This window comes from Eurosta solidaginis, chromosome 4 (assembly GCF_040869045.1).
Source record: "Eurosta solidaginis isolate ZX-2024a chromosome 4, ASM4086904v1, whole genome shotgun sequence".
In the NCBI taxonomy this organism is placed as follows: Eukaryota; Metazoa; Arthropoda; class Insecta; order Diptera; family Tephritidae; genus Eurosta; species Eurosta solidaginis.
In genome coordinates this window covers 269,548,739-269,561,181 of record NC_090322.1, presented here as the reverse complement: position 1 = coordinate 269,561,181, position 12,443 = coordinate 269,548,739, and the positions used below count along the sequence as shown (strand labels likewise).

The following is a 12,443-nucleotide window of genomic DNA, read 5'->3' as shown; positions in this document are numbered from 1 at the left end:
TTTTGGCCGCCAGGGGCTTTTGTTCGCGAATTTGTGCATAAGACTATTGAGATTACTCAAAATGTAGCAAAAATTCCTCCTCAAACTTCCGATCCAAAAAACTTAATTTAACATCTTGCTTAAGCATTTACTATCAAAACGTTAGAGGCTTAAATACTAAATTAACTGACTTATATTTGAAAACCATTCACTGTAACTATAATATTATTGCTTTTACCGAAACATGGCCGAAACCCAATGTTTTAAATTCCGAAATTTTTTGCGGTGAGTATCAGACCTATAGAATTGATCGCTTAAATAGGACCGGAGGTGGTGTCTTGCTAGCTGTACATTCTTCAATTCCATCTGAAGATGTTAATTTAGCCGAAGTTTATTCCATCGAGTTTAAATGCATCCGAATCTTACTAGGCCGGGGTCATATTTACTTAGCCGTTTGCTATATTCCACCGTCTTCTGATCTATCAGTGTATATGCACCATATTTCACTGTTACAATCAGTCAACTCGATGATAAAGCCCACGGACTCAATGATTGTTTTAGGCGACTTTAACCTGCCACATATATCTTGGAATACGGTTGATCACAATATTGTCCCCGTATCATCCAATATGCATAACAATGACTTTTTGGATGGAATTACTGATCTTTGCCTTAATCAGATCAACTTCTTTCCGAATAAGAATTTTCCATTTCTTAGACTTAGCATTTGTTGACATATCTAAATTCTCTATAAATCGGTGTGAACCTCTTGTTTTGCCAGAAGACGTTTACCATCCTTCTCTTGAGATAACTTACGAAATCATAAGCAACGAAGTCGGCTGCACTAACAAATCACGTGTCTCTACCAGATGCTTTGATTTTTCCAAAACTAATTTCATCAATTTAAATAAAGAGCTTTCTGAGATAACGTGGCCTCGATATAAAGAAGATGGAAATGAAAATGTTTTACATTTTAATAAAACCATTATACTTTATTTGAAAAACATGTGCCCAAACGCACATGCTCGTACATTGAACCAGTGCAAGCTTGGTTTACTAAAGATATAAAAGCTTTAAAAAATAAGAAATCAAGTTTATTCAAATTATATAAGAGAACCGGTTTACATTCTCATTATGCACAGTACGCTATTTTCCGTCATAAGTATTTTGAACTTAATAAAAAGTGTTATAATGCTTACATATGTAAAATTAAAAGAAACATTATTTGCCACCCGAAGTCTTTTTATGATTTCGTAAATTCTAAACGCAGAACTAACGGGTTTCCTTCTGCCATGAAGTTTAGAAATAGCATTTCCAGCGACGATCAAGAGATTGCAAACTTCTTCGCTCAATTTTTTCACTCTAATTACTCTGCTGTGGTTGATTCATCACCTACAAATTATCCGTATGAGCTCCATTCTAGTAACTCAATATATGCCCCACATTTGCTGCCTGAAGATGTTCTACTACATCTAAAGATCCTAAAAGAATCCTTCAAATACGGTCCCGATTTGATCCCAACATGTTTTCTTAAAAAATATGCGGAATACATTTACCAGCCCCTTACTGATCTGTTTAACCTCTCTTTAAAAAATTGCATTTTCCCGACGGCTTGGAAGGAATCTTTTCTTATCCCACGCCATAAAAAAGGAAGCAAGTCGTCTATTGAAAACTAACGTGGAATAGCAAAGCTCTCCGCTATCCCTAAGCTTTTCGAAGCAATCGTTACTAATCACCTTACATTTTCGATTTCTACATTGATAGTTAGTTCTTAGCATGGCTTTTGTAGAGCCAAATCAAACACAACCAATTTGCTTGAATTTACAACTCACGTCTTTAATGGGTTTAGAAACAATCATCATACCGATACACTGATTTCAGCAAAGCATTCGACAAAGTACGCCACTCATTACTTGTTTATAAACTCGAATTGCTTGGTTTTCAACCTGGCCTAACTCGCTGGATCTCCTCCTATCTTTGCGGTAGAACTCAAAGAGTCATTTTTAAAAACATTTGTTCGAATGTCATCGATGTTCCTTCCGGTGTGCCGCAGGGCAGCCATCTCGGTCCTATTTTGTTTTTGATCTTTATAAACGATGTTTCCACAACTATAAAATATTCTAAAATTTTAACGTATGCCGACGACGTAAAACTTTTTCAGTCATACGCGTCGGTTGAAGAACGTTCTGTACTCCAGGCGGATTTAAATCGTTTAGTTACTTGGTGTAATGCGAATTTTATGCCTCTCAACATAGAAAAATGTAAATCCATGTGTTTTTCACGTGGGAACATACAGCCAGCTTCCTACACAATTAATGGCCAAACTCTGGAAAGCGTTGATGTTTTTGTCGATTTGGAAGTTACAATGAATTGCAAACTTAGTTTCAACCCTCATATTAATGCCACAGTCAATAAAGGGAGAGGAGTTTTAGCATTTGTGAAAAGATGGGCAAAAGAGTTTAGTGATCCTTACGTTACAAAAACCCTTTTTACATCATTGGTGAGGCCGATAATTTGGAATCCGCGTTATCAAGTTCATGTGGATAGACTAGAATCAATTCAAAAACAGTTTTTACTTTTCGCCTTGAGAAATCTTCAATGGGACTCTCCGTATAATCTTCCTCCTTACACTAATCGATTAAAACTAATAAATCTTCCTACACTTGCAAGTCGTAGAGAAATGCTAGGTGTACTATTTATGGCTAGACTTTTAAATGGATCGATTTCAAGCCCATTTCTTTTGAACGAAGTAAACTTGAATGTTCCATGCAGAGTTTCAAGGCATTATAAACGTATAATTCTTAAACAATGCAGAAGAAATTTCCAACTACACGAACCTTTTCTATGTTTGTGTGAAGATTATAACTCTCACTCGAGAATAATTGATGTTTCGGACTCGCTCTTTGCCATAAAAAAGACGGTTCTATCTTCTCTTAATAATTAAAAAATTATACTTACTTTTAGTCTATTGTATTTTGTGAATCTATATTTCTCAGCTGATGAGTTTCTCTGTAGTTGAGCGGTTTTAGATCTCGGCGCTTAAGAAGCCACTGCCTCTCAAAGACTCGGTAACAAAAAAATTATAAATAACACATAAATAAGAATTAGGATACATAAAAAAAAAAACAGGATTAGCCTGGTTTCATCGGGCCACTTGAGGGCAGTGCGCTGCCACAACGTCCAAGAAAAAAAAAAAAACAAAATCATCACTTTCTGAAGTTGGCAACTCAATTCAACTTCAACTGAAATAAGTTGTAATTCGTAATACCAAACAGGAGTGGAGTTGTCTTAAAGTTGAGTTGTTTTAATTACAACTCCACTAAGTTGAGTTGTATACCGTAATTGGAGCAATAATCTTAGTTTTTGAGGCAAAATGATATGAATTTTGTAAAACTCTACCTATAAGATAGAATAGTAATATTTGTATCTTGAATTAGGCTTTAAGCCGTAATAAATAAATAACTAAATAACTAACATAATTGATTGGTACTAGAAAAGTGTGTGCACACTCAATAAAGGCTGCATTCATTTGAATGCTTATTCTGTGTTGAAAAATGTTTGTGTTTCATTCAATTACTGCATTCTTTGTTCGAATGAGTTAAGGAGTGCATTCTTTTTTTCCACTACTGAATGAAGAATGGGTTGACTTTTAAGCCACATTCCTTAGCAAGGAATGAATGAATGAATGAAGAGAAAGCATTCTTAAATAAATGATTTAAATTTGATTGCACAGTTTTACAGCTCTGCTAATTAGTTTCAAAAATTTTCCTTGCCTACTATCTTGAAATTCATGGGCGGATTATGAGGGTCGTCAAATTTTTGTTGTTTTACTACTGACTTCACCTGTCCGTTTTATTGCATCATGACCTTCCCGAATGTAGTGTCAGCCTTAGTATGTCTCCGAAAAGAGCATGTTTCAATTAATTGAGCCATGGAAAAAAGCTTGCAGCTAGATCATGGTTCAATTATGTACAGGTTGGCTCATCTCATCAGCTGATTTTATTTATGTCATTGCATGGTCGAAGGGATTGTCAAAAGGAGATGGCAAACTCAAAATGAAACCAACACATTGGCAACATTTTACTTACACATACAAAAACTGCTAAGTTTTATGTTTCCATTCCATACCATTCGCACCAACACCAATACACAGATTTTGACAATATGAACAGACATATTTTGTTGCTTTACAGATGAGCCAACCTGTATATAGTTGAACCATGAGCTAGATACAAAATATTTGAGAATTGTCAATAATACAAAATAAAATAAATTGTACAAGTTTTCATACAAATATCAAATTCAAACCGTGCGCATTGAAATACAAGTTTTAAGTGAATTCAGTTATAATATTTTATTTATTTCAATATATCGTTAAAAAACGCTAGCACAGACAAACGCGCGCTATTTAAACCGATATGTCAACCAATCAAATGGAAGTGGATGACACTGATGCCGAAGAGTTTCAAGATATTGAAGAATTATCTGATGAAGCACCAACTAGCAGCACAAACCCAGCACAAACAAAACGTTTCGTTGTTAAAAAGTGGCAGGCGCAAGCGCTCTGGTCCTGGGATGTAGCCGTTGATAATTGTGCTATTTGTCGCAACCAAATAATGGATCTTTGCATTGAATGTCAAGCAAACCCGCTTTGCTCTGGCACTAAAGAAGAATGTACGGTTGCATGGGGTGCATGCAATCACGCATTTCACTTTCATTGCATTTCTCGTTGGCTTAAAACACGCCAAGTATGTCCATTAGACAACAAGGAGTGGGACTATCAAAAATATGGCCGTTAATAGCTTTGTATCAAACATAATTATTTGCTTTCGCCTTGCAAATTTTCATGTATGTACGTACATATATTTTGTAAGCAAATTTACTCAAAAATGCGTTAATAGAAAATTCGAAAAACAATGTATTTTTACAAAACTTACCGAAAAGTAGGCACCTCCTCTGGGTTTCCGCTCCGATTTGTCGGCATAATAGATAAACGCACTGCGTTGCCGATCTAATACGAACCATCGACGCGCCCAACCATGAAAAGTTGCACCCAATTTGTGCAAATAACTGCAAATATTCACAAAAAATCAAAATAAGGTACAAGACTACTTCACAGTTAAAATGAGAATCACTCACCCTCGACAGCTAAATGCATCAACAAAAACATGTGGGCATAGCGTAATTTGATGTCCAGCCGATTCAATATGATGACGTAGATTAAGATCTGGTGAGAAAATTGGCAGGTAACGTGTTAAGGGACGTTGATGTTTGGGTAAGGCACGTTTTCGTTCGCCATATGCGCTACCACCACCGGCACTGCCACCGGATGTCTCATTCGAATTGATGCTGGCACGTTTGTATCCCGCTTCATCACCACCACCACCGCTACTATGACCGATAACAGTTTCGGATGTAAAACATGTATTGCTTGTTACTGTTTTTGTACTTGGTGGCGTTGCAGTGGATAATTCAAAATTTGATTTGCAGGTGCCTTTATATTCGCTGCCCAATAAGTCGCAACTTAATTCTGAGTTGGCTTCAGATAATGGACGAGAACTGGATTTTGAATGGTGTATTTGTGTGTCCACGAATTCAGGCTGCGAGTGACGTTGCTGCAAATAAAACTTACTTACTTACTTAATTGGCGCTTAAAATAAATGTAAGGCGCGATAACCTCCGAAGAGATCTAAGGCCGAGCTTCTCTTCCAATTTGCGTCGTGCTCCTCTTGATTTTTCCCTACAAATTGGCCGGACGGGACCTACATGTTTTATGCCGACTCCGAACGGCATCTGCAAGGCAGATGAGTTTTCACTGAGAGCTTTTCATGGCAGAAATACAATCGGAGCGCTTGCCAGACACTGCCGAGGGGCGACCCCGCTTAGAAAAATTTTCTTCTAATTGAAAAATCTTATTTCTAAAATTTTGATGTTGCTTTGCCCGGGAGTTGAACCCAGGGCATACGGTGTGATAGGCGGAGCACGCTACCATCGCACCACGGTGGCCGCCGTGGCAAATAAAACAAAGAATATTATAAACCAACAATCAATATTTGTGTAATAGGGTTTACTGTCAGTTACATAACCATCAGCATTATAAGGGATAATTCTACCTCACACTTCATACTACATAAAAATCAGGTTCTTTTAACATTGGCAAATACAATTCTTAATTGGAAAAAAGAAAAAATTTACTCATTTATAATATTGTGAATATTCGATCGGAACTTTCGGGAAACATTTTTCTTTATTTGAAACAATTACAATAAAAATCCAGGCTTACAGACGTTTTTCAATCCTTCCCTGGTGTTTCCCTCAACTTGAGAGCTTGTAATCGTACGTTCATCTGTGAAATTTGTTCCGAGCCACGTAACAATTAACGAAATGTTGGAGATAGAGATAACGAAAATAATCCATATTTTTTTCGGAGCTAGTCTCGAAATGCCTCGGAGGAAGTCTCAAAATAGTTATGAAATATTTGCGAATTTATCCGGCTTTAAGGAAACCTGTGACAGCGCGAAAGGAAGTTGCTTGTATGATCCTATGTCTAAATTTAAGTTCTCTGCAAAGTTAATAAGGCTCTGCTAAATGCTGACCTCTCCGAGTCATTCGTAACCAAACGAAGCTTCAGAAAAGGCCATTCCCTTTCGTGAGATTTCTCTATACCTAATACTAGAGCAGATAATTCTAGAATCAGGACTAAACCTTAATGGCACAACCTATTATTAGAGCGTACAATTGCTGGCACATGCTGATGATTTTGACATGATTGGCGTTAACAAACGCGCTGTGAGTTCTGGCTTTTCTATATAGGATAAAGATACCAAAAAAGTGGGTATTGTGGTAACTGAGGTCAACACGAAGTACTTGCTGTCACTCAAAAATGGTCGCACGAACGCTTTGGCGGCCACGTCACTGCTGACCGATATAAATTCGAGACTGTGAAGGACTTCGTCTCTCAGGTAACCAGCATTAACAGCGAAACAATATCAGCTTAGAAATCAAATCATCAAATCATTGGTCTAGGTAAAATAGACTCAGAGGTGTGCAGATTTATAAAATTTAAGGGAGTGGAGAAGGAGGAAGGGGTGGCACCGCTAGTTTTTCCACAATTAAGACATTCATCTAGGTGACCTTTATGATGTACATACCAAATATTTATTATTGACTTAAGTTACATAGTTAAAATAAAAAGGAACGTTCCTGGAAGGGACAACTGGGTGTGCTCGAGTGGCCAAGTATTAACATCAGTATTGCTAAAGTGCTACTTAATTGATGGATTGTTGCTGATACTCAAGCTGGTAATATCCCTGCATTCAAAGGCCAAAGTAGTAGTAAAAATTCTAGTGCATTGACTAGAGTTTTGTCGGGTTATTCGCGATCGCTTTCTGCCGCCAATTATCAATGCATACTTCAGATAACAAGGCTACATGACGTACAAATCAACGGACACATAAACACAAACATGATCACAGAATACCTCGCCGTTACTTCTGCAGTTTAATGAGCCCATTAAGAAGATCAAGCCTTCTAAATCAATAGGCCAGACGGAATAGCTATGCCGATGCTAAAACACGTTGGGAATAAGACCAATAATGCTACCTGATACATGTTTTCTACTTCTCGTTTTTGTCTATGTCGGACGGTTATTTAATTTTAATGTGTTAGACCAACTCGGGTTTTCAGCAGTTGGTTAAACTAAGCTTAAACTAAGTTTGCTTTAACTCTAGTCAAAATTAAATTCCAGTTAAGCTACAGAACAGTTTTTTCAGTCAAAGGCCGCCTTTCGGGTGGGCATTTTTGTACAGCAACATTGGTTTTTTATGATTTAGATAATTTGTAGACACGACGACAGCTGGATTTTGTTTACCCAATAAACATGGAAAAAATCTTTCTTCAGCTTTAGACAAATATATGCCTAGTTCCGGAACTGATATCCAACATCATTCTCCTATTATTCGTAAACCTGAAAGTTCTCAAGTTGATATCCGACGTCATTCTCAAACTATTTCCCAACCTTCGAGAGATTTTGAGAAATGTATAATTTTCAAATGAATATCAGCACATTTTTTCAGTTGATATCCTACATTAAATATCGAAATCCTTTTGTACATACCATATATGTAATACTCCTATATTGCTAATAGAAAATGCTCGCAATGTGTTTTGAATTCGAAATCAAAACAAGATAGCCTAACGTTTAAACAGCAATATATCGGCACTCTGATGTTTCGGAATGTACCTAGCTTTTTATAGCAATATAGGAGTATTACATATATCGTTAGCTTAATGTGCTAAGTCACTTTTTACGAATTTTACAGGAGACGAAAAAAAACTGATTAATTTTTGAAATAACTTTTTTTCTTCAAAACTGTGAATGAGGATACCTTAGTTGCAATACTTTTGAGTGTAGAAGCTTTGAAAAAGATAAATAAATATCATGTATGCTAACCCAGCAGCTATTTTATGACAGCACAATTTCCTCACTCAAAACAAATTTTTTCTCAATATGTTTCCCCATCACTCCTCCCCTTTAATGATTGAAATATAACACTAAAACCATGGTGGAATAACCAGGTGAAGTAAGCCGTCAATTGTCTCGCTCTAAATTCTTCTTTGTTCTGTCATTCGGCTATCTGAAAAATTTTCACCAATGTTGTCCCCGAAAAAATGTTTTTCTTTGCATTTTTCATGAGTAAAATAATCCACTTTTAGTACTTTTTTTCACATAAACTAGTAGGTGAATATCCATGGAACTTTACTGGATTTAATTACAGAGATTCATTATTTGGTTATCTTTGGTGTTGGCATCCATAGATAAGTAATGCCGTGCTAAAATATTACGCCTATATGCGTATATTGAATTGGTTCCAAAAAATTAAATGTTAAAACAAAGAACTTGTATTTACGTCATATCCAACTAAGTGTTTTAGCCTGTTCAGCGCTACTGAAGGCTTTCGAGGAATGTTTTTGTGTTTCATACAACAAGAACACCAAAACTGTCGTATTATACCTTATTTATGTTAAAACTTCGCTAAAACACTGGAATTCTAAATACAGTCACAACAAATTTTAACTCACTGTTGTTGCTTTGCCCTAAAAATCAACCCACTAAGTTAGAGGACCAACCGGCGCCGGTTGGCAGAGAGAAGAAGCGACTAGCGCGCCTTGTTGGACGGTCATAACCGTTTAAACGGTTAAGCGCCAATTAAGTAAGTAAGTAAGTGAGATAAGAGGAATGTTACAGTTATGGATTGTAATATAGAATATATGAATCCGGCTCGATCGGACCAGCATCTTCTGGTTCTAGACCGACTGCCGCGGGGCTAGTAATCCCCTGACATATTTTAGTAACTAATAACTTGTAATATTAGTAATACATCATGAAGTCAACTGTCAGGAGTTTTTGGGGGATCTTCTGGTCAAGTTTGTATAAACATATGTAGTGTTTTATTTCCGACTCTCAACGACAAACCAACAGGGCAAGTTGGCAATATCAATGCATTTTTAGCGATGGAAACACATTTAAAAGTATTATGATCACTTCCAAGTCGGACTGTACAACTTTTCATCAAACCCGAAGACCATTTAAGTGCGCAAAGTTACTACAGTTCAACTAAATAATGGATAATACCTCTCCCTATTATGTCCGGTTTTTCGATGAACGTTTCAGCTGCAGTTGAAGTTGAGGTCAGTTTACTTTAGACGCATTCATTGAATTTTACCGCTCATCACTGTTTTTATTTTTTTATTTTTATTCGATGTCAAAAGTAATGTAAACTCGCACTGGTCCTGTGTATCGTGTCTGCATTAGCGTTAGGTAGCACTGATATGCTGAAAAAAACAGTTTCTGTAATGGCTTTCGTAGCAAAGGTATTTATTTTTCTACTCCTATTTTTTCAAAGCGGGTAAGAATTTTACCCTCTTCTGACCGTTGAAAATACATCACTACCGTTTCAGATAGCGTACATCTTCTGTCTTTTTTTATTTACTTCACCTGGTGATTCCACCATGCACTAAAACTATATATTTCACAAAAAATACTATTTATTTGTCAAACTATTTCTAACTATTTGCGGCCACCGTGGTGTGATGGTATCGTGCTCCGCCTACCACACCGAATGCCCTGGGTTCACACCCCGGGCAAAGCAACATCAAAATTTTAGAAATAAGGTTTTTCAATTAGAAGAAATTTTTTCTAAGCGGGGTCGCCCCTCGGCAGTGTTTGGTAAGCACTCCGAGTGTATTTCTGCCATGAAGAGCTCTCAGTGAAAACTCATCTGCCTCGCAGATGCCGTTCGGAGTCGGCATTAAACAAGTAGGTCCCGTCCCGCCAATTTGTAGGTAAAATTAAAAAAAAGGAGCACGACGTAAATTGGAAGAGAAGCTCGGCATAAAATCTCTTCGGAGGTTATCGCGCCTTACATTTATTTATTTATTTTATTTTTAACGGTGCTGATCTGGACTCTTTAGCACGATGGTGCGCAGACAATAACTTATTTTTAAATTCAAACAAATGCTGTGTTGTGTCTTATTCCATAGAGACAACTCCCACATACTTTATCTACAAACTAAATCTCTTAACCGTTGTCAAGAGAGTAAAGACTTGGTGTAATTTTTGACTCCAAACTCTCTTTTTCTAGTCACATTGATTTCGTTGTTTCAAAATTTGTTGATATGGCTGGGTTCAGTAGACGTAACACCAGTGACGTTAAGGACCATATGACGTTGAATGCACTTTGTATATCCTTGGTCAGAAGTGGTATTGAATATTGCTCAATAATATGGAATCCTTTCCATGAATCTAACTCCTATAGATTATTTATCGAAATAACTCATAAAACGAATTATGCTATGAATGACTATACATCTAGCAAATCGATTCAGTAGTGTTATTAATTTTAATAACAGCTTATATAAGTTTAAGCTTGAAATGTTTTCTATTTTTAACTAGTCTGTAAGAAAGCATGTAGTTATCGACATGTAAGAATTGAAGTAGATTATAGTCAGCATAAAGCATTTATCATACACCAAAGGCATGTCTCAATTGGGTAAATCCAATTTCAAGGGGTTGTGCTTGCAACCCTTTCAAGGGCTTGCCAGCACAATATATAGCTTCTCCAAACCAATTGTCAACTCACCTAACCGTGGCGCATCCTGTTTCATTGACAGCCGCTGATCTGGCGACCCCAAGTTCCTCATGGAACTAGGGGGTGGGGAGGGCGGCACGGCCTAGAAGGTTTAATGTGGTCATATAAATCGTTCCCGAGGTGGTCGAGCTAGTAGTACCTTACTAGTGCTTTGTTCCCGGAACGTACCGGATCTATATCAGGCAAAGAGCCATCAATATCGGTAACACTCCCCAAAGCCTTCGGAAAGTATCTTTATCGTTAATACAACAACAACAACAACAAAGTTGGTACTTTTAGACTGAATGAATTAAATAAATAAATAAAATGCGCGCACAAAGAAATGACTAGTAATTCAGATTGATATTATTGACAGGTTGACTTAGCACATTTTTTTTAACAGCTGACGACTTAGCACATTTACACATCATTGCCCACAGCACGTAAAAATGAAAAATTTAAATATTTTTTTTTTTGTGATCGATGTATTTTGAATTCAGTTTTAAAACTGCATTAAAATACAATTTTTCAAAAAAAGTGACTTAGCACATTTTCACATTAAGCTAACGATATGGTACATACATTTTTTCTCTGTCTACAACAAAATTACAACAGCCACATGAAAATTGTCAATTTCAACTGAAAATATCTCCGGACAGTGTTAAATATTTTCTTTCCCGCCTCCCGCTTCCATTTGAGTCTAATTAGAGAACCACATCGAGTTCAAGTTCCCAATACCTTTTTTGCAACTTTTATGGGTAAATACCAGGAAAATACCCGGAATATTCCTTTTTGTATCTTTTTTTGGATATTTAAAAATCATTTGAATCAAGGCTGCTTGAATTACAATTCTTCAATTTAATTTATACTTCATTTGAAATAAAAAAATTTTCGTTTTGAGTTTAAACAAAGCCTTATTGGCCTCATATACTGCTATTTTGAGTTCTTTCATGACACTACTTCAGGGCTTTTAGGAACAATTTTTTACACATATCCGAGGCGGAAAACATAGGGGAGAAAAATTGTTGTGATAAAACTCCCGTGAGGATAAAATAGAAATGAATTTAGTATTAGTTGAAACATTTTTATTTAGAATAAATTGTCGCAGAAAAATTTCTGACTTTTTCCCGGAGCTGCTTTGCACATATGTACATATTTCGGACCCATATTTAATTTGAGAACTGTAAGCGCTTCGAGAATGTTTATAGGGCACACATGTTTACGCAAACAAAGCTACCCCTCAACCATGCTCACGGCGCTCATAATTTAAGAATCCGAAACGAATCCAAAATAAGTGGGCAATGTAGGAATCAGGAAGCCTCGAAACGCGTAGGA

General features: G+C 36.6%; 2 protein-coding genes across 6 annotated transcripts in view; one reads left to right on the top strand and one right to left on the bottom strand.

Annotated features, from left to right (window-relative positions):
* The window catches only part of LOC137251463 (pleckstrin homology-like domain family B member 1), a 229,946-nt gene that overhangs the window by 26,994 nt on the left and 190,509 nt on the right, over positions 1 to 12,443 (bottom strand). For 4 of the 5 annotated variants that reach the window (XM_067786084.1, XM_067786083.1, XM_067786085.1 and 1 more), the window contains 2 exons: positions 5,119 to 5,594; positions 4,917 to 5,049 (listed from right to left, as the gene is read on the bottom strand). In XM_067786084.1, the coding sequence (XP_067642185.1) occupies positions 4,917 to 5,049; positions 5,119 to 5,594 (609 nt within the window). Of the gene's footprint in view, positions 1 to 4,916; positions 5,050 to 5,118; positions 5,595 to 9,613; positions 9,814 to 12,443 lie in introns of those variants that run through there. The other variant, XR_010953255.1, reaches the window with a different exon arrangement.
* Positions 4,276 to 5,623, top strand: LOC137251468 (RING-box protein 1-like). Its single transcript, XM_067786100.1, has one exon. The coding sequence runs from the start codon at positions 4,398 to 4,400 to the stop codon at positions 4,776 to 4,778; it is 381 nt and encodes a 126-aa protein (XP_067642201.1). The 5' UTR covers positions 4,276 to 4,397; the 3' UTR covers positions 4,779 to 5,623.

Coding starts and splice junctions, on each gene's coding strand:
- LOC137251468 (XM_067786100.1), top strand. CDS start 4,398: ATGTCAACCAATCAAATGGAAGTGGATGACACTGATGCCGAAGAGTTT.